This window comes from Patella vulgata, chromosome 2, assembly GCF_932274485.2.
Source record: "Patella vulgata chromosome 2, xgPatVulg1.2, whole genome shotgun sequence".
In the NCBI taxonomy this organism is placed as follows: Eukaryota; Metazoa; Mollusca; class Gastropoda; family Patellidae; genus Patella; species Patella vulgata.
In genome coordinates, this window is record NC_065880.2 from 72,022,643 (window position 1) to 72,047,136 (window position 24,494).

Consider the following 24,494-nt stretch of genomic DNA (forward strand, 5'->3'; position numbering starts at 1 on the left):
TGATGTGTAAGAAATATATATTTACAACTTTTTGTTATAAGGATACATTAAAATGATAAACATGAAATAACTCACAAGGGAGTTCAGTTGATAACTACATGTATAAGTTGGACTAGATCTAACATAAGCCAAAGCATGAAATTGATTCAGATGGTTTAAACATTTATACAAATATTTACAATGGAAATTGTTATTTATATATATTTATATTAAAAATGCACAGGCACTTGAAGGGATTAAAATAAAACTTCTTACTACTGCTTGGCTATATATTATAGTATATAAGAAGGTATTTCAGCCGCCATCTTTGTTTTCACGTCTTCAAGGCATTTCGTCTGCTAACATCTCACAATACTCACTAGTTCTAACACTACCCGTCGTTATTATTGCCAACGAGGCCTAAGTTTAGTTTGTAGCAGTCTGTATCACCCAGTCCCTTATAAACGTATCCGTTACTCGAAATTTGGTCGGTAAATGATCGAGCCTACGAAGCGAGGCCGCACCGCAGGTGCAGACTGGATCACCCAGTTCCTAGGAAAATTTCGAGTAACGGATAGGTTTATGAGGGACTGGGTGATACAGACTGCTACAAACTAAACTTATTTCCGGGCTGATGAAGACAAATTTCGGCAAGTGACAGCGCTTCACGTTTGATTTGTAATTAATAACGCTGTTAAATGGCCAATTTAATTACATCGGAAGCTGAATAATGATAAAATAAGGTCTCGTTGGCAATAAAAACGACGGGTAGTGTTAGAACTAGTGAGTATTGTGAGATGTTAGCAGACGTAATGCCTTGAAGACGTGAAAACAAAGATGGCGGCTGAAATACCTTCTTATATATATAGTCAAGCAGTAGTAAGAAGTTTTATTTTAATCCCTTCAAGTGCCTGTGAAAAAATGTTAATAAACGGTCTATAAACAATTGACTGGTCTCTTTTTTTCAACAATGATGGAGATGCTTTGTATATTTGAGCACAAGGCCATACAAAAAAATAACTTGTTCTCAGAGTATCCTTACTTAAAAATCCTATTTTGTGTTTTTATTTTGTCAAAAGATCACTACTGGGCTAAATGGATTCTCATAAACATCACATTTCTTCATGTTGTTTATAAGAATGTATGATTATCCAGTATCATTTATGATTATCACTAACATTTAACAAGGTTGTAGACTTTTTTATTGAATTATTTCCAATAACTGGGCTGAAATATTTACGTGTGTTAATTAATGAGACTGTTTTTATATTTAAGTGACACAGGATTATCTGAGAACCAAAATATTTTTTTAATGTGGCCTAAATAATCTGATTTTATAGATTCTATTTACACCATAATTGAAAGCTGAATTACGTTCTTCCTAATCTATGACCACCTCCCCCACCTCTTGGTTTTCTATTATTTCCAGGATTTCGATGATTTGTGTTCTGATTTTGATTACGACCCAGTCCAAATATTAAATCTTGACCTGGAATACCTCCACTCTGGCTAAGTTTTACAACGCCAAATAGAACAAGTCCCATTAGTAGTCCAGGTATACCTAAAAATAATCCTGCTAATAAGAAAGCCACAGATACTATTGGTTCAATTACGTAAGGTCCAGCATTCCATCTTGGTAAGCCTAATGCAAGCAGCCGTTGATTTAAACTATCAAATATAGAAACTTGTCCTCCTTCACCCTGCATTTCTTGTTGTTCCTGTTCGTTATAATTCTCATGTCGAACAGAGCCCTGAAAGAGAAATATTATAATTAATAAAAAAAAACACGGGAGTATTTTCAAAATTGTGACAGGGCACAGAAAATGCAGAAAGGTAAGTCGGCTTAAATATTCATATATTTTGCTTATTATTTCGTTTCTAACTTCTATTGTTTTCAGTCAACCTAATTCTCAAGAAAGCCTGACTAGCAATATTTTGAGAATGGGAGTGAATCGAAGTGCAGCTCTTCACAATTGTGTTAGTTTTAAATAAATTGTATTCGCGATGATCGAGGAACCCGATTGGCTTCCCAGCTGGGTCAGTAGCCAATCGAAAGAAGTTTGAACATTCTAGCTCAATTAGAAAGAGAGTTATTGTGTCCCAAAAAGTGTGACGGACGGACAGACAGATGGACAGACAAATAGTGCCAAAATATGCAGGGTATTACATGAAGGGCTTGATAAGATGTATTGAGTTAAAGGGAGATCAATTTCTATTGAAGATGATGAATACAGGAATACGTCGCATACGCCATGCCATGTGCTTTGGTGGAAATTTTGGTCGGACAGCGAGGTTATAACCTACTCCAGTCCTTCATTTTTAATGTGCGCTTTTCCCTCCTGCTCCTCTCGACTTTCCATCACAGGAGCCATTAAAGACTCCTGCAAATTAGCTAAATCGCTAAATTGAAATTAATAAACTACTTCCAGTTTTTTTTTATTTTTAAACTGCATACTTTCGAGCTATCAGTTTCCATGATGATGATTCTGACGCTGCCATATTCACCAAATATTAAACAAGACTAAAGCATAAATACAATTTGGCTCTCCTTAATTCAAGAAAATGTAGAATTACTCTTGCAATATAATTTTTCACAGCAGTTCTTTTCTCATTTTTATACGCCCACATTGAAATGTGGTCGTATATTGTCGTCGCCCCCTTACGTCCGTTGGTCCGGCGTCCACAATTGCTTGTGGACGCTATAGAGGCTAAAGTTAATATCCGATTGACTTTAAATTTATATACAGTGTTTAAGGCCATGAAGAGAAGAAGCCTATTGATTTTCAGCGATTTCCGATAATTACTGCCAGAGTTATGGCCCTTGATCACTTCAAAAAATCTTATGGACGCTCTAGAGGCTAAAGTTAATATCCGATTGACTTTAAATTTATACACAGTGTTTAAGGTCATGATGCGAAGAAGCCTATTGATTTTCAGCGATTTCCGATAATTACTGCCAGAGTTATGGCCCTTGATCACTTCAAAAAATCTTGTGGACGCTCTAGAGGTCAAAGTTAATATCCAATTGACGTTAACGTTATACACAGTGTTTAAGGTCATGAGACGAAGAAGCCTATTGATTTTCAGCAATTTCCAATAATTACTGCCAGAGTTATGGCCCTTGATCACTTCAAAAAATCTTGTGGACGTTATAAAGGCCAAAGTTAATATCCGATTGATTTTAAATTTATACACAGTGTTTAAGGTCATGAGACGAAGAAGCCTATTGATTTTCAGCGATTTCCAATAATTACTGCCAGAGTTATGGCCCTTGATCACTTCAAAAAATCTTGTGGATGCTCTAAAGGCCAAAGTTAATATCTGATTGACTTTAAATTTATACACAGTGTTTAAGGTCATGAGACGAAGAAGCCTATTGATTTTCATTGATTTCCGATAATTACTGCCAGAGTTATGGCCCTTGATCACTTAAAAAAGTCTTGTGGACGCTCTACAGGTCAAAGTTAATATCCGATTGACTTTAAATTTATACACAGTGTTTAAGGTCTTGAGACGATGAAGCCTATTGATTTTCAACGATTTCAGATAATTACTGCCAGAGTTATGGCCCTTGATCACTTTGAAAAATCTTGTGGATGCTCTAGAGGCTAAAGTTAATATCCGATTGACTTTAAATTTAAACTCAGTGTTTAAGGTCATGAGACAAAGAAGTCTATTCATTTTCAGCGATTTTCGATAATTACTGCCAGAGTTATGGCCCTTGATCACTTCAAAAAATCTTGTGGACGCTCTAAAGGCCAAAGTTAATATCTGATTGACTTTAAATTTATACACAGTGTTTAAGGTCATGAGACGAAGAAGCCTATTGATTTTCAGCGATTTCAGATAATTACTGCCAGAGTTCTGGCCCTTGATCACTTTGAAAAATCTTGTGGACGCTCTAGAGGCTAAAGTCAATATCCGATTGACTTTAAATTTTTACACAGTGTTTAAGGTCATGAGACGAAGAAGTCTATTCATTTTCAGTGATTTTCGATAATTATTGCCAGAGTTATGGCCCTTGATCACTTCAAAAAAATCTTGTGAACTCTCTAGAGGCCAAAGTTAGTATCCGATTGGCTTTAAATTTATACACAGTGCTTAAGGTCATGAGACGAAGCAGCCTATTGATTTTCAGCGATTTACGATAAGTACTGCGAGAGTTATGGCCCTTGATCACTTTGAAAAATCTTTTGGACACTCTGAAGGCTAAAGTTAATATCCGATTGACTTTAAATTTATACACAGTGTTTAGGGTCATGAGATGAAGTCTATTCATTCTCAGTGATTTTCGATATTTACTGCCAGAGTTATGGCCCTTGATCATGTTGAAAAATCTTGTGGACGCTCTAGAGGCCAAAGTCAATATCCGGTTGACTTTAAATTTATACACAGTGTTTAAGGTCATGAGACAAAGAAGTCTATTCATTTTCAGTGATTTTCGATAATTACTGTCACAGTTATGGCCCTTGATCACTTTGAAAAATCTTGTGACACTCTAGAGGCTAAAGTTATCATCCGATTGACTTCAGATTGATACACAGAGTTTAAGAGCTTGAGACGAACAAGTATATTGATTTTCAATGAATTTTTATGACTTGAACAGCTAAATCCATGATATTAAAAACCAAACAAATTCTAATGGTTTTCTGATAATTACTTAATGAGTGTATTATAAATGTTTCATTACCGAAAGAAGTCAAAATATTCGACAACACTTGTTGACTGCCCGGACGATTTAGCTGCTGTGGGCGTATGTTTCGTTGCCAGGCAACCTATCTTTGAAATTGGCATGAGCTTTTTGTGGCTCCCGCTCAATTTTATAAACATGGAGGACTCCTACTCTTATTTCGAATTCCAACTGTCAAGGGCTCTTTTACGTGCACACCAATGTGTAACACGGGACCTTGGTGTTTCGTGCCATCCGAGCGACTATATATTGTCCTTTGCCAGACAGTTCTGATTAGGGGAATCCACGCCGGAAAATCCTGATGAACTTTCTTGGCCAACACCAGGATTGAAAATGGGACCTCCAGGTTTGCGAGCAGCTACTGCGGCTTCTTAGCTTGGAACAAAATGATCAATAAATTCCCAGTTGTAGAAATGAAGTGAAATAGTTTTTTTCTGTAAAGCTCACGTACCTGTCTCTGTTGAGGAGCATCTCCACTTCCTCTATTACGTGGCTGTGGATCATCCGGAAGTATTTCTCCAGTACTAGATATTCTCACCATTTTTATGAATGTCCACAAAATTCTAAACAAAAAATAAAAAAGGTTTAATAGAGTTACGCACAACAATAATTACATGCTTTTAAAAAGTGTAATATTACATACGAATGTACTTAGAGTGAGTAAACATATTTCATCCTTATTTAGGAGGTAAACAATGGTTGCAATATTTGGGCCTTGGATACATGAAATGAAATGGGGGTCGAACGTCCTACTTTTGATTCTGCACCGACTGGCAGACTGGGCTGATGAAAACATGCATACACTATGTATGCCTAATCTTGTGGGTTTTCTCTGGGTACTGGTGTCTTTAAAAAGGACGAACCTACGATTTGCATAGATAACAGGTGTAGATAACCAGCCATTAGACATACAGTGGATATGTTAGACCAAATTATCAAAAGGAATCAAACAAAGTAAGTGTTCTACAGTAGCCTACAACAGGGACCCAACAGTAACATGCACAGTGTTCCATCACAATATAACATCTGGAAAAATAATGGGAAACTTAACAACTAAGATTATCAACTGGAGTCCCTGTGCAATGGACTTTCTTTGTTCCTTACTTTACTCAATTTCTGAAAGTAAAAACAGCAAATCTGAACTTGGACACTGTCTAATAAATATCAATTTATCAAACTCTTTTTTTTTTTGTTTGGAAGTGTACCACTACTTATGATACACGGACCGAAATGTCTTAGTAATAAAATAGCACAATTAGCTTTAGGATACTGATATTTCACCTCTTAACTGTTAATTACATGTAAATTGAAATAAACAACAATATTTTCATTAAATACAATCAACACGTCATTGTAAACATAAGGTACAGTTATCTATCCGGACGTTTGTTTTACGATAGAGTACCGTCCCTTGTGGTGGGCGTGCCATGTAATAATTCGCTAAAGCGCAATCGGAAAGCGCACAAATATCAATACTGGTGGATCAAGGCTATTAATTTGCCAGGTGGAATTTTGTGAAAAGGGTGAGAGGGTAATTAATCTTTAGCAAGTTCAGGTAAATGTACATGGATATGTTTCATGTGTCACAACTTCTGATGATTGTTGTTTTGTAGATTGTAAATAACGATCTGTATATATATAGGCCTATGTTATCAATACCAAAAGCAAAAACAATAGGCCTAAGGCTAATAATTGTTAATTAATAATTTTTAAAGTGTCCAGTTGGGTGACAGCTAAACCGGTTTTGACTGATTTCCAGGTCAGGTACTTGACCTTAAATTGCTAACAATTATTGCGACACATAAAGGAGTCCTCAGAGTTTTCAGAGTGTGTCATACAAAGTAAAATAAAAGTTTGTATATAGAAGTAACACCACATACTTTTGTTTGGCGACACTTATTGTCAATTAAAACTTAAAGCAGAAATCTCAGTTTTTAGAGTTTTATAATCATAAGAAAAAATATTTTTAAAGTGGAATCTTAGAGACTTCTTTTTGTTTGTTGATTTGCAGTTCAAATGATATAAAAGATATTGGTTGGACTGATATAATGATTAATGACAGATATTAATGACACTACACTTGCCATATTATTATTAATACACAAAGATAGTTAGATGACCCTTCTCAATCTGTTATTCGATTTAGATGGTTAACAACAACAACATTTATTTGTACTGTTAATTCTAACATATATTGAGTTATTTTTTCATATTTCATTTTTATGGTCTATTTCGGAGTAATGAAGTCATTTTTGACTTTTATGATACATTGGCATGAACACATCTTTTTACTTCTGTACTCTTTTACTCGGGGAACTTAGAACCACAATATTCTTCTGGCGGAAATGTATCTCAAATCGTTTGGACTGCACAAGATGGTAGAGGGACTCTTTTCAAAAAGTCACTTTAAAACACAGTTTTAAAATCGCTGATGTGAAAAGAGAGGGCGGGACATTATGAAACAAATGCTAAATTGGGTCTTAGATTAAAATAAATTACAAAACAAATTATTCCGTCGTCAATTATTTTATTTAATTAGGGGATTAAGGAATCAGTCAGGTGTTAATGAATACACACGCTGGCTGTATATAGGTAATTAAGGAATAAACATTCCGAATATGCATTCGGTCACTGTGACATCACTGGTGTCTGAGGGGATAAAGAAGGTTTTCGATAATTGGCAAAGTTGTTCTTATGGGAGGTCTCTTTTTGCGACTTTGATTGAAGATAGCTGAATTAATTTTAATCAGATTAATGTGAACTTGCCGTAAAGTGGATGTAGTAACCATTGGCTATACGTACTAAAAAGTAATGTCATCCATCTTATGTGCCCTTTAAGAAATCAAATCTTAATTGAAGTGATATGAATAGGTATTGACGAGATACTGCTGTGTATTAGAAAAAGGCACAGTATGTCCCTTTTTTTGCTGGAATTCCACAACTCGCAATAGCAAAAGGCATTTTAAAATTCACTTTAAAATTTTCGAATCACATGTTTGTAGTCTATAACAATTCAAGATGATAGGTCCACTTGTAGCAATGCTTCTGTCTTATATAGTGTTTACTTATTTGTATAATGATTAGTTCAGTCAATATATTAATTGGACCACCAACAAACATTTGTGTGTATGATATGATCAGTGCCTATGACTTCAACCGAATTAAGGTTGTAATTGGAAAATTGAAAAGTGTTTTAGAGCGGTTGACACATAAACAGCCATATATCAAATAATTTGAATCAGATAGGTGTGAAATTGTAAAGCGAATATGGTACACGTACATATAATTTTGTTTGGTCATTTTATGTGCTCTTTAATTACATGGATAAATTGAAAAATCTTGTCTGCTGAACTCTAGGGGGGTTGGGATGGCCTAGTGGCCTTAGAGTGTTGCGCTTTGAGCTCCTGCTGGTTGGTCACCTCTGGCTTGCGGACGTGGTTTCGATCCCTGGTGTGAGCTTATGTGGCTTGGAGATAGGGGCGCCTTCTCAACCTCGTGGGTTTACTCCGGGTACCCTGGTTTCCTCCCACAATAAAGACCCCAACATGTGCCCTAAGATAATGAAAATAAGACAACTTATCTGCAACATCACCCTTGGTGGAAGTGGATGTTAAACAATAAGAACAACAATAACAACTGCTAGTTTATAGTATCGACGTGGATCAGTACCTTTCATGTACTAATATTATTTCTCTAAGTAATAAAAAATATCACTATATCTTCAGAATGTAATGTTCTGGAAATTGTAAAATCGGGCCCATAGCCAGTTCTTAAAATTTGGTGGGGCTACGGAATTTTTTGAGGGGCTGAGGATGTGGCCGGCTAAGAACGCTCCAAAGAAATCATTATTTTTGGCAAAATATTAGGGGGGGCTAATTCGATTTTCGGGGGGGGCTAAGCCCCCCATAGCCCCCCCCGTGGCTACTGGCTCGTGTAAAATCAAGAAACATATAGATGCTATATGAACATGGTTAGAAGCAAACATTACTTTGATATTGGCTTCGTTAGACATATTTATTATGTACATGCATTTGATACACATGTCCACAAGCTCTTTTGGTATGCGATTTTCTATGTAAAGGTGAAGGTATATTCTGATGACTAATGCAAAAGATGCATTCAAGCATACTACATATTACGAAGTTTATGGTCTGTTTAAGGTTAGGGTGATTTATTTAAATGCTACACATTATAGACTACATGTTTGTGATTTTAAAAAATTTGACCCACTGACACAAATTAAGTTGTATAATGTTTTTATGCATTTAAATTGTATTAGAAACACATTTTTTGGTATTGTCCAATTTTGATTATTGTGAACATTCTTTTTTTGGAAATATGTTAAGAAGAGTATATTACATGTATTCAGTTTAGAAGATTCTGTATATTCAGTTTAGGTAGAAGAATATGTAATGCCACTTTTTTTATCTACGTAGGTGACACGCATGAACGGTTGTCCTAGTAAAGATCTAGACTGTTCACCTTGTTTCATTTGTATTATTTACAGATAGTTTGAGACAGTAGCAAGATGCCTAAACATAAGCATCATAAACATGGCCATAGGAGCAGTAGTAGCAGCAGTTCAAGTTCGGATTCTTCGGATGATGAGTACAAACATCTTCCAAAACATGAACGTAAGAGGATGAAGAAATGGAAGAAAGACTATAAAAAGGTATTGTCACTTCGCTGCATTTCAAATGACAAGTTCTGTCACAGTTCTTTCCGTTCTGATAACTTTCATGTAATAGAAGATTCATGAAATGAGACAAAAATGTTTAAATCCACTGATTGGCATTTACATTTCTCAGACAATGTGTAATTTTTCACAACTTAATTCATGCTAAAATCTACTCCAATTGATAATTACCCTCTGACTACAAAATAATTTCAAATGTGGGATAACTGTGTGTTGGTTGGGGAATGGGGTTCATTAATTTTTAAAAGCCGAATTTTAAAGAAAAGGGTTGGTGATTTTCTGTATCCACATGGCTAATGAGTGAGATAGGAGTGGAGTTTAACGGCCATTTGACACAAACTAGGTCATTTCGGGACTAACATGGTGCACTTTATTCATTGATTTGCTTGCACATAGAGTCTTTACCAGTGGAAAGATAACAGAGAAAACTTACAAGGTTTGGCAGGGGACCCTACTCCATGTCACATGCAAGTTTAGGATTGAAACCACCCATCTTGACTCAGTTACAGACCATAGACAACTCGACCGGGTTAATGAACACACACATGTGCAGTGTGCTATGAGGGAAATATTTTGTGTGGACCGCAATGCAACCGCCTCATCTTATTTTGAATTCCATCTTTCTAGGGTTCTTTTACGTACACGCCGGTCATCAATGTGTACACAGGATCTCCCTTTTAATCCCAAACCAACGACTAGATCCCATGGTTCCCTTAATATGGTCTGATCAAGGGGATGGACTTTTTTGTTTGCATCCTAAATCAGTTTAATTGAATAGCATGGTTCAGTATTTTCGGACTATGGTTTGGACTAAATGAAATTCGGATTCAATTAGTTCGACCATAGTCAAGAAATCATGATAACTTAAGGTCGCCCAGACTCTCCATCATGTTGAGTATCGGAGACGGTTTAGCAAATATGACGTCATATGTGGAGTGTGGTTTAAGGTTAGGGTAAACAAGGTTAGAGCCAACCCTAACCCTAACCCTTGACCTTACCCGAAACCTAAACCACATCCACAGATGATGTCATTTGTGCTAGACCATCCATGAAGGCTATTTCAGCATAATTCTGAACGGTCTGATTCATATTATGTTTTGCACAGAACCTTTCTTTACAAACCGATTTTGAGAAAACTTTGAGAATAAGTACAAAATGACCCAATTAATCGTTTACCATTAACATTTTACCTGATTTCAAGGTTTTACACATTTTAATAAAAACCCCTTCAATTTTATGACATCACATAAAAAATCTAGGTCAAATATCAAAATTCTAATACAAGCGATTGATTGCTAATAGTAAATAGACGACTCCTTGTGACAAATATTTTTAAAAAATGCAAAATTATAAAAGTTGAAATTTTTCCTCGTTTTCAGAAGGGGGATAATCGGAAAATATTATTGACATGTCTGGCGTAATCTACCCTTTTGTAACAGATTCTGATAGTTTCAAGTTGAATTCTTCAAAAATAAAAAAGTTACAGAGTTTTGAATTTTGAGCTTAAACTTGTGAATTACGAACACCTTCCAATTGTTGAAAACCGCATTCAAATAAAAAGTTTCCTTTAATGTCTAATATTGATCTATTTTCGTCTATGACGTCTCATCCTGATAACATTTTTAAAGATTTAACAATTCATTAAGCTCTATTTGTATAGAGTATGTTCTTTTTCGTAAAAAGTCTGCAAAAAAAAAAAAGAAGAAAAAAAAAAGAATAATGATTTGACCTGCAAGCAGCACTGAACCGGATTTCAGAAATCAGACATACAGAGTGTCATTCCTGGCCCCAAGTTAACTTTCAATCTCTGTTTATAAGAAATATCTTTGATCCAGAAACACAAAACTTTGCACATAGTTTTTTATTGATGTATTTGATACAAAAGTTTTATAAAGGGATATATAAGTTAAAATAAGGCAAACAATTCTGAGAAAATTTTTAACTGAAATCTGAGAATTCGTTGTGAAAATCGGGACCTTATCTTACAACAAGAAGTTGTGAACAATGAGTGCAGCATTTGGCCCTAGAATACATGATAGTTTAAGATGGGTAAGGAGTGACAACGTTGGAAGGGTATTAATGACTGAGACTGGATAGATTCAGTTTATCATATCTTAGTAAATACTCACTTTTTGGACAGAGATTCCTGTATGAGATTCAACATGCGCATAGTTGTAATTTGAAAAGGATTCAAAATCTATCAAATGACAATCAATAGCCTTAAGATGTTTTTGTATTGGGTTGGCACATGCATTCTTCATAAGTTGCCTTCAATTCTGCTTTGTTCCATGGGACTGAGTGAATTGGATTCCAGAATGTTCAATCATGTACCACATGGTGGAACAGCGAATAGATGTGCCTACTTTACACTTGATTATAGAGCTGTTCTCTAGAACTAAACAACCATGTTTTACTAAATACCTAGTTGCACGTAGCAATTTATTTGAAAAAAAAATATGTTTTACTAATACCTATAGTTGCATTTGAAGCAATTTATTTGAAAAAAATATATTCTGTAAAACTGAGGTAAAAACATTATGCAAGAGTTAATTTGCCTATTGCAGACGTCTGACTTCAAATGCTGTTTAAATTATGATTTAGACATTTATTCACATGACAAGCCCATAATCAACTCTCTAGATCATACCCACCATATCTATGTTAAATGATAATATGGTGGCATTCACGGTGATAGCCTATTGAAGGACTGAATATCAAGACTTTGTTTATTATCGTGGCAATAGTACTTGTCTACTTGACAATCAAGAATTTTCAATCCGCAATAAGCGGACACAATTTAGGCTATTTCTTGTCAAAACTTGAAACATTTATTACTTTGCTCAGAATAAATTAATTTTACTTAAGTTTTCAATATATTCTTTTTTTATTATCTATTTTTGAACTATTATAGATACAACCGACAGCTCTTTATCTAAATCTTCTATCTCTTAAACGGAATATTTAAAACTTTTTTCAGGGAAAGATACCTGCTGGTTCAGTAGCTGTAAGTTTTTAACTTTACATCTTGGGTATAAAAAATATTTAATGTGCTAGCAGAACAAATCTGGCTATAGAAAAAAATATATAGTGTGAAAGATCACTCTAGCATGGACATAGCTAGTTAGTTAAGAAAAGGGCTCACTCTCTTTTTAAATGTGCTAGCAGAACAAATCTAACTAGTTAATTAAGAAAAGGTAATCACTCTCTTTTTAAAAGTAGGCAACTGTTATATAAATTATTATTTAGAAATTTATCCATATGACAAAGCTATTATCAACTCTCTAGACCATTGGATGGCTGAGATATTAAGTGGATTAGACAGTGTTTGCCATGTCTTCACTATATTTTGAAATGGAAAATCGAGACTTCGTTTATTAATATTGTCATAGCAATGGGGTTTGATAATCAGGAATATTTACGCTATTTAATGTCAGAACCTCAAACATTCATAAGTTCGCTCAAAGTGAGAGAGAGAGAGAAATGGGGTTTAACGTCCACTCGACACAAACTAGGTCATTTCGGGACTAACTCATGGTTTAATTTTATTTCAATAATTCGCTTGCGCATAGGGGTCTTTAGCAGTGGGAGGAAACCAGAGGACCCGGAGAAAACCCACGAGGTTGGATCGCTCAAAGTAAAGTAGTTTGAAATTTTCAATATATTATTTGTTTAACATTATCTATTTTTAAACTATTATAAGGTATTATGTAGAAATGCAGAATGTTGAAATTGTATGCTTGTTTGGAAATATAAATAAAACCTTATTTATTAATTTTTGTTTTGTAGCCATGGAAGACTCCAGGATATTGTGCTCAAGGTAATTATCCTCACCAGGGAGGCGCTGTTCATCATAATGTTACTAATCCATACCCTCACCAACAGGGAGGACATTATCCACCCCCTGCTGGTTATGCCCCTCCTCCTTCAGGTTATCCAGCCGGTAGCGTTCCAGGAGGTTATCCACCCAGTAATGTTCCGGGTGGTTACCCTCCTCCTCAACAACAACAGTATAATCCAGGTGGTTTCAGTAAGTATGATATTCTGAATTTAATATTTCTGTCTTTTCTATTAATTAATTTTAAACTACCATATTGTTCAAAAATTTAAATGATTGATGTCTGTTCAATTTAAATTGATAGTTATTTTTACTTTGATGCTTCTTGAGTATATATTGAGTAAATCTTTTCATTTACTGATAAATTCATTTTGATACTTGCATGAATACAAATGAGAGCAACTTCTATTTTCATAAGCTGCTCCTGGACAGTGTCCACCACCAAGTAATGCACCAGGATATCCACCTAGTAAGATACTTTTTTACATGTACTATAAGCAATCTGATTTTGTATTTAACATGTATATTAATAAGACATTATTATCAAGGATCCTTTAAAGCAGGGGTGCCCAGCCTTTTTTTGTTCTTCAAAATCACATCCTACATGGATCAGCAAAAGTCTGACCAGGAATATGTCCAATTGGACACCAAAACATGACGAATCATATTCAAATTTAGGCATAACAAGTTTTTGACTACATATCTTTGAAATCCAGTCAGATATATACATTTTCAGTTATTTACATTGTATACATAGTACATAGACATGCATTTAGGTATCAAGTTTTCCAGTACAGCTAGACATATTTTTACATTAACTTTCTATTATGAATATAATACATGCACTTAGGTATCAATTAAAATATATTTTCTTTTCTTAGCATATCCTCATTAGTAAAAGAAGACAGTGGTACAACATGGTGCTTATACAGACTATTTATGAAGATAAACCACCATTATTTATAACCTCAATATCTAGAATGAGAATCATCGGCTGCCAATGAATTTTCTATTAAATCAATGTTATAGATTAGAGTGAAGTATTATTATTTGATCGAAATTTATTTTTGTTAGATTAGATAGCGTACACCGCACATGTATATCTGCACAAAGAACAAAATTAAAGCTTTATCGATTTGATCAAATAGTATATTCTTGTTAAATTGTTCAAGCAAAATGAATGTACATGTATTATCACCTCATTGCTCTGTGTATTGTTAAAGATTTGCCGATTAGTATACATTGTACACTATTGAAAAAGGCTAAAATATTAAATTATATGACTCAGTTTAATGCCAGTAAGGAATCCTTGCCAAATTGATTAACTACCTACTATTATACTGTAAAACATGAAATTATTGCTTGTTTGAAATTAATGCCCAATGTTTGAATGGCCGGGGATCTTGTTTCAATCAATTTGTCCATCAATTTACATGTCATGAAAAAATTAGAATTTCAAAGAATTCTACCATAAAATATAATAAATACAGTTTTTATGTGTAAAAAGACTAAAAAGTATATAAAAAGTGGGATAAGGCTAAAAAGTGTCCATCTCAAGTAAATACGTCAAGAATTGGCCACCTGGCAAAATTTTGAAATGAAATTCCTGCAACACACAGGTCCTCATATAGAACATTATAGCTTATAGCTACCGAAAAGCAAAGTGGTGATTTATATTTGAATTTAGCAGAAGAAAGCCCCTGGGCAAAGTTGACATGATGCATTTTTATTCTCCATGGTTAGCTCATAAAAAATTCATGTTTTACAGAATTTCCTTACATTTTACATTAATTATACATGACCTTAATTGTTGTTTCTGTTTAATTTATTGTTTTAACAAATCAGGTTTCTAATGTTATTTGAGCAGATTGTTGAGTTACTTTTTCTTAACCAAAAGATTAATAGATTAACCCGTTATGTAATTTTTATGCAATAACTAGCAAATTGTTTGATTAAAGTAGCTAAGTCTCTAACTCAATATCATCAAAAATCTTACTCATTGAAAACACGAATTATTTGTCATTTCAAATCAACATTGATGTTGTAATCTTACCGGGAAAGGGTAGGCTTCTGATATCCAATATTCAAGACAAAATAAACATTTTACCATTGGTACACTAATCGTGTACCATAATGCATATCAGCGCCATTTGGAACAAGGGACTCAAAGAACAGGGCTAGACATATTCCACAAGTCATGTCAAATGGTGACGCTTTATTTTTATCTGGAGAGCATGCGCAATAAATACCATCGGTGTAGACTTGAAAAACCAGACGCTAAAGATTGCCATTCACATGAGACTTGTGGCGTATTTCGCCGAACATAACTGATTAGAAATTACAGTAAAAATAGAAACGATTGAATGTAAATCAGTTTATATACATTCATATTACATTATTATATGCGTTGCTACCCATTTTTGTCAATTTCTAGGTCCCAAATATTAGCGATTTAGCTCCTTTAACATGAACAATAACTGCCTATGTTTGATTATTGAGTTATAACTTGGCCAATATGCATACAAATTTATCCCAGTAAATTTAGCATGTTTGGATATAAAATTCACATCTCCCTGTCTGTTCTTGATTTATAATACACATTCATAGACAGTAGTATAACACAGGTCTCATACATTTACCAGCTAGGTAATATCATTTTCTTGTCCCAACTACAAGATTAGTTGAATAACATGTAGTGTCATTTTAATACAATAAATTACTAACTTAGTCTGAACATCACACTTGGATGTACAGAGATATGGCTGTAGATAATATTGTTCTTTTCCTAACCAAAAGATTAGATGAATAACATGTCATGTAATTTTAATGCAATAAACTAGCCAGCATAATCTGAACAGTCACATTTGTTTGTACAGGCAAACAGCCTTTATCTGTACTGACGAAGACTTGTGTGGTGTGGGTTATAAATGGGAATTCTTTATACGTCTGCTAAATTTGACCTTTGTTAATATATATTAAGTATATTTAGGCATACATTATATAAGTCTTTCAATCATGATAAATATATTCTATAAATGATCTTTTCTATTGTTAAATTTTTCTTATTGAATAAATTTTGCCTCTATATTTTATGAAATTGTTTTTTGTGATTACTTTGCCAAATTAGTTACAATCTGGTTAAAACACAGATCCTATTTCGTTTCGTATTTATAGTTCAAAATTTCGTTTTACTTGTCTTTACTACACTTGGATCTGGAAGACTTGTTATTTAACTCGTGTTCTGCTTGAATTGAGGGGTCAGCCAATCAAATGGTCTGTCGAATCGAGTGTTTGACCTTTTTTGCCCGGAACTGTGGGTAATCCACTAGTAACATCAATGCTGATTGGTCAATCAAATGTCTGACGTCATAGGTCAAAAGTCGGTCTTTTGACCCTTGATGTGACCTATCGCTATAACTTGTCAGATCTTCATGTAGTGTAGGCCATCGAAAGTATAAAAAACCGAAACGAAATATAGATCTGTATTTTAATCAGATTGAATTAGTTACATTATATTAAGAATTCTAGTCACTGGAATTTGAAGTGAAGGGGTTATACCAACAAAACAGAAGGGTTGATTATTATGTCACGTGAAATACATTATATTAAGAATTTTAGGGGAAATGTGGGTGAGAGTTTAGTCAAACAAATCAGAAGGTTTGATACTATGGCATGGCAATTACACTACATTGAGGATTTGAGGGAATTTGAGGTGATGGGTTAGTCCAACAAAACAGAAGGGTTGAGATAATAGATTCCTTTGACATGAATCAAAAGAGTCATGTCAGACAGTCTAAAATTATACACAGAGGATTTCCTTGAAGGGCATTTAAATGTTTATGTGAAGTTAGGAATAGAATGTTTGTTTTGTATTATACTGAAAGCTGTAGAGGAAATGATGCTGCATGTAATTATGATTTATCTTTGTATTCTATTATAAATACTTGTAGTGCTAGAATCTTTTTTGTTACAAAGTTCTTTTTGTTATTTGCAATTATTCAATTGTGTTAAATGTCATTGATGTGACTAAATTATGAAAAACAAAAATTTAGGATGATCCAAAGTATGGTAATTATGAAATTTCAAAATTGTTACGAGACAACGTTATTTAGGATATTACTTAGAGAGATTGTGTCACTTAAAGATGCATTATGTTCGCGGTAGATCTGCCTATTGCATGCTTTTTTTTTTTAACTTCAAATGTGATAAAAATTATTATTTAGACATTTATTAATATGACAAGACTATAACCAAATCTCTCTTTATCATTGGATGGCTTAGATATTGAACGGCCTCGCTATTTAATAACTTAATGGTCAAATGGATGATCGAGACTTTGTTTATTATCACAGCAAATGGTACTTGACAATCGAGACTGCCTTGCGAAAATTCAAACACCGGAAAATTCACTCAGAATAAAGTAATTTGACTGGAATTTTCAATATATTCATTTCTCATCTTCTTTTTGGAAATTAATTTAATCCTAAAACTTTTAACACTGAGAATGCTTTTAACTGTCAGTATTGTTGAGTAATTGCTGTTTTCCTTTTCCCCATATTTCTTAATTATTTATTTTTAGTTCCTACTTATTAATGTTATTTTTGTATGGCTACATTTCATTCTTGTCCAGTCGTCCACAATTCTTGTAAACAGGCTACAATTTTTTCATTAGATTTAAAAGATATAAATTTCTTTGATTTAGGTCAAAAAGAGTATTGAATATGGTTGATTAAACGTGCTTATTTGATTACTGATGGGACCATATCATTATGATTAAATTTTTAATTTCGAAAGATTGAACGGAAGTTGGTTTGTTTATTTATTTGTGGCCTAAAAAAGAGACAGTGGATATGCAAGATCATATTTATATCAAAATTGACTTTTTGTAAATTTTTCAATTAAAAAAGATTGACATTTTTATATTTGACACAAACCAAATATGTGGTCTACTCATTTTAAAACCAGCAGAAAAGTTGTAATCATTTGGCTAGTCATAAGAATTCCTGTGATGAATTGTCCTAGTTGAAAATCATACATCAGTTTTTCACATGGTTACTGCTCTGCCTCTGAAACCATTTTTTGAGATTAGTTATTGCCTGTGTGTTCAAGATCAAGACATTTTGTGAATGTTTGGGGTGGACATATTATTCTTTGCTTGCCAGTGCTATGTTTTGTTGTTATTTTCCCGTTAGTTTGCATTAGCCTCGAGAAACACAATTGTGACCATTGATTCATTCAAAGCCTTCTTTGGTATATAGTGTTAAAATAGATAAGACAATGACTTGCCTTGTTATATTATGGTAAGCATTAGTGCATGTTCAATAATTTAGTAATACTTCAAATTAAAAATATATTCATCTTGCACACAAAATATCAAATTCTTGTCAATCAATTCTTGTAGATTGTCAAGAAAAGTTATAAGGAGAAACTGTAAAGAAATTCAGGGTTTCCCCGTAAGGCTTTTCCAGTGTGTTTCCCAAGGCATTGAAACATTTTCTTTTAAATTTTAAAACAATTTTTTTTTTATTTGGCTATGGTAGTCATTAGTCCGAAGTCTAAACTCTATAGTAATTAAATTTATTCCTTGTCATTGAATATTTGTGTAAACTCCATGTGTCAGATATTTTTCGATGTTTCGTTGAAACTTGCATGAATTATCCAGGTGCCAATGACAATAAACCATATTATATAGAGTTTTTAATAGTTTTTGCTTCTGCCATTGCATATTCAATGTTGATTTATTAGAAAACTCTAAAAGTGCAAAATATACAATATACAGTGTGTTTCCCAAGGCATTGAAACATTTTCTTTTAAATTTTAAAACAATTTTTTTTTTATTTGGCTATGGTAGTCATTAGTCCGAAGTCTAAACTCTATAGTAATTAAAGTTATTCCTTGTCATTGAAAATTTGTGTAAACTCCATGTGTCAGATATTTTTCGATGTTTCGTTGAAACTTGCATGAATTATCCAGGTGCCAATGACAATAAACCATATTATATAGAGTTTTTAATAGTTTTTGCTTCTGCCATTGCATATTCAATGTTGATTTATTAGAAAACTCTAAAAGTGCAAAATATACAAAATACAGTGTGTTTCCCAAGGCATTGAAACATTTTCTTTTAAATTTTAAAACAATTTTTTTTTTATTTGGCTATGGTAGTCATTAGTCCGAAGTCTAAACTCTATAGTAATTAAAGTTATTCCTTGTCATTGAAAATTTGTGTAAACTCCATGTGTCAGATATTTTTCGATGTTTCGTTGAAACTTGCATGAATTATCCAGGTGCCAATGACAATAAACCATATTATATAGAGTTTTTAATAGTTTTTGCTTCTGCCATTGCATATTCAATGTTGATTTATTAGAAAACTCTAAAAGTGCAAAATATACAATGTAAAAACATTAATCTTGACGCATTTTAAAATATGACTTCCTCAAAACGTACATGCAAAAATTAATATACAAATTTTATCTGTTTTCTATACTAGATGGTTTTGAATCGGAGGACGAATCTTCATATGAAGAAGAAATTAGTGCAGAGAGCTCTGAAAATGACACAGCCCAAGCAGAGGAGGAAGCTCCTGAAGAAGATGGCTCATCCTCTGAAGAGGAAGAAGAACCAGAACCTGAGGAAGAACCAGAGCCGGAGGAAGAGGAAGAAGAACCAGAACCTGAGGAAGAAGAAGAACCTGAACCTGAGGAAGAAGAACCAGAACCAGAGCCTGAGGAAGAAGAAGAACCAGAGCCAGAGGAAAAAGAACAGGAAGAAGAAGAAGAAGCCCCAGAGGAATTGACAGAAGAACTTGAGGAAGCAGAAGAAGCACCAGAACTAGAGGAACAGGCTCGAGAGCAGGAGGAAGAAGCTCAGGAAGAGGAAGAAGACAGTAGTTCATCATCATCATCATCATCGTCTTCTTCTTCTTCTGAAGATGGGTCAGAACATGAGGAAGATAAAGGACTTGTTGGTATGTGCACATTTCATTATTACATTTCAGTTAATTTTTCAGTAGTATGGCATGTGACTCTGTTAGTAATTTTAGTTTAGAAGTATTTCTTGGAAGTTATTTCCCTTGAACAGACGTTTATTTACTGTCGACTTTCTCATTATAAAAAGGTCGGAGTGGAAGAGATTGCCTGCCGCCAAGGTAAAAAAAAAGGAAAGTCTGACTGTCTGTAGTCTTCCAGAAATGATCAAAATAGTGTGGCCTATCCACGTCGGATGTCAATGTCTAATCACACCATCAACTGCAAACCATTAGCACTGCATCAGATCACCAAACCAAACGAATTGTGACCGTGAATATGCATGCTGATGGTGGTGTTCTAGTAGGGGACGTGTGGTGGAAATATGTTTTAGGGCAATGTATGTTGTTATTTACCAGAAATCAGTCAGGATTTGAAGAATGATTTATAATGAATTAGATGTATCAAGTACATAGCAGAAAAATGAATTGTGATTTGTAGAAAAATCCATAATGAATTAGAAGGGCCTATTATCAAGTGCATTAGGCGAAGGGGAATCACGATATATATTGATTCAATGATATACTTTATATAGGTGGTTTATTAAAGAATACTGATGCTCATATTTTTTTTGTTTATCTCGGCTAATCCCCTGTCCCTTAGTAAATATGGAAACTTTTATACAACAACATTTTAATGTGGTCGTATATTGCTGTCAACCCAGTTTATCTAATGTTGTTCATATTTTCTTGATAGCAAACTAAAGACTACAGTTATCCAATATATAGATATATATGGGTTGTCCTCAGTGAAAAGAAACTTTGGCAGGGGCAGGGTTTGGATGGCCGAATGGTAAGCGCGAGTGCATGCTGTATCATAAGGTCTGTCATTGAGTCAACTGGTGTGGTTTCGATTCCCCGCTTGTACGTGACAAGGAGTAGGGTCACCTGTCCAAACTTGTGGGTTTTCTCCGGGTCCTCCTGTTTCCTCCCACTGCTAAAAACCCCTATGTGCAAGAAAATTATTGAAATAAAATTGAACCATGTTAGTCCTGAAAGGACCTAGTTTGTGTCCAGTGGACAACCTCTCTCTCTCTCTCTCTCTCTCTCTCTCTTACAAATACCAGGTACATTAAGACTTATGTTATTTTGATGGATCAGATGACCTAATATTTAAGCCTACCTGGCTATTAGAAATACTGTAAAATTTATGTCAAATGGACGTTAAAACCCATTTTCTCTCTCTCTCTCTCTTTCTATATTGTCTTGCCTCTCCCTCTTTGTCCGGAAGTCTGTCCTTCCGTTCACAGTTTGTGGACACTCTACAGATCACAATTTTTATCCGATTTTGATGAAACTTGAAATATAGGTTTATCCCCAAAGATTTCTATTCCAGTCGATATTGGCATGTATCGGTGTGTAACTTCATGGATTATGGGCCCTGATTGTACGAAAAATCATGTTTTTACGTTGTGGGCACTCTATAGGCCACAATCTGTATTTGATTTTGATGAAAATCAAAATGCATGTTTATAACTCACACATCTCGGCTCCTTTCGATATCAGACTGTAAATTTCAGGATTATGACCCCTGATGGTATGCAATTTTGATGAAACTTTAAAAAACATATTCATTATCTATGGATGACATTTTCAGTGATCACCTCCAGAGTTATGTCTAAATTTTATAGGCTGCAATTATTCCCTTTTGTAATCAAAGCTTGTTAACAGCTTAGAGACTTCAATTATGATCTGTAGCCTCTAGAATGTTTGTAAACTGCTGGTGGGTACACTTTGAAATGACATTGATATTATTAAACATTATAGAACCTGTTCCTTTTAGTTAATGTGGAAATTAAATTCAAAAAGAAACACAAGAAACACAAAAAACCTAAAAAACCTCACAAAGAATACGTTGAAGTAGACTATGAAGAAGTTGAAGAAGACTATGAATACGATGATGATAAGCCCAAGAAGCCTAAGAAACCTCACGATGATACGAAGCCTCAGAAACCTCATAAGGAACCTAAAGGCAATTATGAAGAGCAACCATTTGATGATACGAAGCCTCAGAAACCTCATAAGGAACCTAAAGGCCATTATGAAGAGCAACCTTTGGTTCCAGTAGAACAAATGGAACAAGTAATGTTAGTGGCAGAGCGCTTCCAACCGACTGTAAGGCCTTTTCCCGACTTCTCTGCTGAAGCAGATGTTACAGTTCTAAGAGAATGTATGAAAGGAACAGGTAGGAATTATATATTAGCTAAAGCCGATAGTACCTATTTCCTTCCCAATCAATGACAATGTGTATTATATTTTTCTCTTTAGCACGTGAGCTGCAGAGGTTCAGTGAGTAAGACACAGGCTCGTTAAGGGGTAGGTCATGGGGTCAGTCCTGGTGTTGGTTGATAAAGTTCCTGGGGTTTTCCGATTGGGTTCACCTTAAGTCAGTGGTGTAGGAGGAAGTCCCTGGCAAGGAACAGCATCTAGCCATTTGGATGGGACAAAAAACAGGTCCTGTTACCTGTGTACACATATCTGTGCATTTAAAAGAGCCATGAGCCTTTTACAGAATTTGAAACAGAAGTAGGATGTTGAACCCCATTCTGCAAGAATTAGATTGAGATCTGAAAGAAACTGGTGTCATCTGTGATACAGTTTATGGTTGCTTGTTTCATTGTGACATAAGAGCACTGAAATAACATCTCTTTTTTTGTGGCTAATCCTGATGAATACATTTGGTTAGTACTATATTTTTTGGTGTTTGATATTTTTATAGGAACTGATGAAGACAGGATAATAAATCTGATCAGTCATAGATCCAATTCTCAACGTCAAGAGATTGAAAAATTCTTTAAGACCATGTGTGGCAAGGTCAGTAATTATTAATGAAGATAGTTCAACAATAACTAGCGCTCTTAGGAATTCTCGTGCAGTTTATTCGACCAGAGTGGTTAAGTGATCCAGTGGTCTAGATAGTGTGCTTTAGAACCAAAGGTCATCATAGATTTTATCCTAAGCTTTTATATGACAAGGAGGAGAGTCAGTGGTTTCCTCCCACTGCCAACAACCACTATGTGTAAGCAAATATTGAAATCAAATTCTACCATGTTAGTCCAGAAATGACCTGGTTTGTGTGGAGATTAAACCCCCATTTCTCTCTCTTTTATTCATCCTTAGTTGCTGTGATTTCTATACACTACAGTCCAGAAATGGCCACTGGTTTGTATGGAGTGAGCGGAGGTTTAACCTCCCTCTCTCTCTCTCTCTCTCTCTCTCTCTCAGTCTGTTGATATGTTTTATTTTCAATTTTAGGATTTGATAGAAGATTTAAAAAGTGAATTGGGTGGAGAATTACGTGAGGCTGTAATGGCTTTGTTTAAATCACCAGCTTATTATGATGCATGGTCTTTACATAAAGCACTAGAGGTAAAACTCTTTTTCGTGTATTTATTGAAGCTGTGTTAGGTAACGAGTGGTCAATAATTGACTCAGGTGGCATGTTTTCGATCCCAATCTGGTACATTACAACGAGTAGTGTAGCTTGCCCCACATCTAGGCATTTCTCTAGGTCCTCTGGTTCCTTCCTATTGCTAAAGACCCTGATGTGTAAGCCAATTATTGAAATAAAAATATTATCTTTTTTGAATTACGAAACAAAAATAACGGGAAAGAACAAAAACATTTACCAACAGTGGATTAAAATTGTTGATATTGATGTTTATGTAGGGTGCAGGAACTAAAGATGCTGTATTAATAGAAATACTGTGTACCAGAAATAATGAGGAGATAAATCTTATTAAGGAATCTTATTTAAAGAGTAAGTACTTTTATCCATACTAACAGCCAAAGGAATATGTATCCAGACTTCGAAATTCAAAGGGGTTTAACATCCTACTTTTATGCACTGACTGGGCTAATGAAGATGGGTGTAAGCCATACAGTGTGTTATGAGCTAAATTTGGCCTGGACAGTGGCACCATGGCTACTATATCAAATTCCAACTGTCAAAGGTTAGACATTGTCCTTGCCAGGCACTCTGTCTTCCACCACTGACAAGGGGAAACCATACTGGAAAATCCTGAAGAACTTTTTCGACCAACATCAGGATGGAACCCCAGACATTCTGGTTAGTGAGGCAGCACCTTACTCACCGAGCCAGCGCGACCCCTACCATCTGGAATAAAAATCTTGTAGGGTTGATTACATGAATGTAGAAGATATATATTGGAACAAGTTTTTAGTTGTTAGTCACATTTGTTGTATTTAGTGATCATTGTTTCAATTCCGTTGTCCAAGTTGTTTACCAGTAAAGAGGAACCCTATTGAA

The 24,494-nt window shown here is 34.5% G+C and overlaps 2 protein-coding genes across 4 annotated transcripts in view; one reads left to right on the forward strand and one right to left on the reverse strand.

Annotated features, from left to right (window-relative positions):
* LOC126812360 (protein FAM241B) lies at positions 1-6,108 on the reverse strand. Its single transcript, XM_050538730.2, has 3 exons — positions 5,951-6,108; positions 5,121-5,232; positions 1-1,730 (listed from the first exon to the last, which is right to left on the reverse strand). The coding sequence occupies exons 2-3, from the start codon at positions 5,208-5,210 to the stop codon at positions 1,350-1,352; spliced, it is 471 nt and encodes a 156-aa protein (XP_050394687.1). The 5' UTR covers positions 5,211-5,232; positions 5,951-6,108; the 3' UTR covers positions 1-1,349.
* The window catches only part of LOC126812357 (annexin A5), a 27,133-nt gene continuing 8,699 nt past the window's right edge, over positions 6,061-24,494 (forward strand). Inside the window, exons 1-9 of one of the 3 annotated variants that reach the window (XM_050538725.2) lie at positions 6,061-6,192; positions 9,177-9,341; positions 12,343-12,369; positions 13,152-13,182; positions 19,691-20,167; positions 22,008-22,409; positions 22,944-23,038; positions 23,480-23,593; positions 23,894-23,984. In XM_050538725.2, the coding sequence (XP_050394682.1) occupies positions 9,198-9,341; positions 12,343-12,369; positions 13,152-13,182; positions 19,691-20,167; positions 22,008-22,409; positions 22,944-23,038; positions 23,480-23,593; positions 23,894-23,984 (1,381 nt within the window). In that variant the 5' untranslated portion in view covers positions 6,061-6,192; positions 9,177-9,197. Of the gene's footprint in view, positions 6,225-9,176; positions 9,342-12,342; positions 12,370-13,151; positions 13,183-16,373; positions 17,108-19,690; positions 20,168-22,007; positions 22,410-22,943; positions 23,039-23,479; positions 23,594-23,893; positions 23,985-24,494 lie in introns of those variants that run through there. The other 2 variants (XM_050538724.2, XM_050538727.2) reach the window with 2 other exon arrangements.

Excerpts from the sequence above, each read along its gene's own strand:
- LOC126812360 (XM_050538730.2), bottom strand. The coding sequence starts at position 5,210 with ATGGTGAGAATATCTAGTACTGGAGAAATACTTCCGGATGATCCACAG. Across the intron at positions 1,731-5,120 it reads ATGCTCCTCAACAGAGACAG|GGCTCTGTTCGACATGAGAA; the intron begins GTACGTGAGCTT and ends TTTCTCTTTCAG.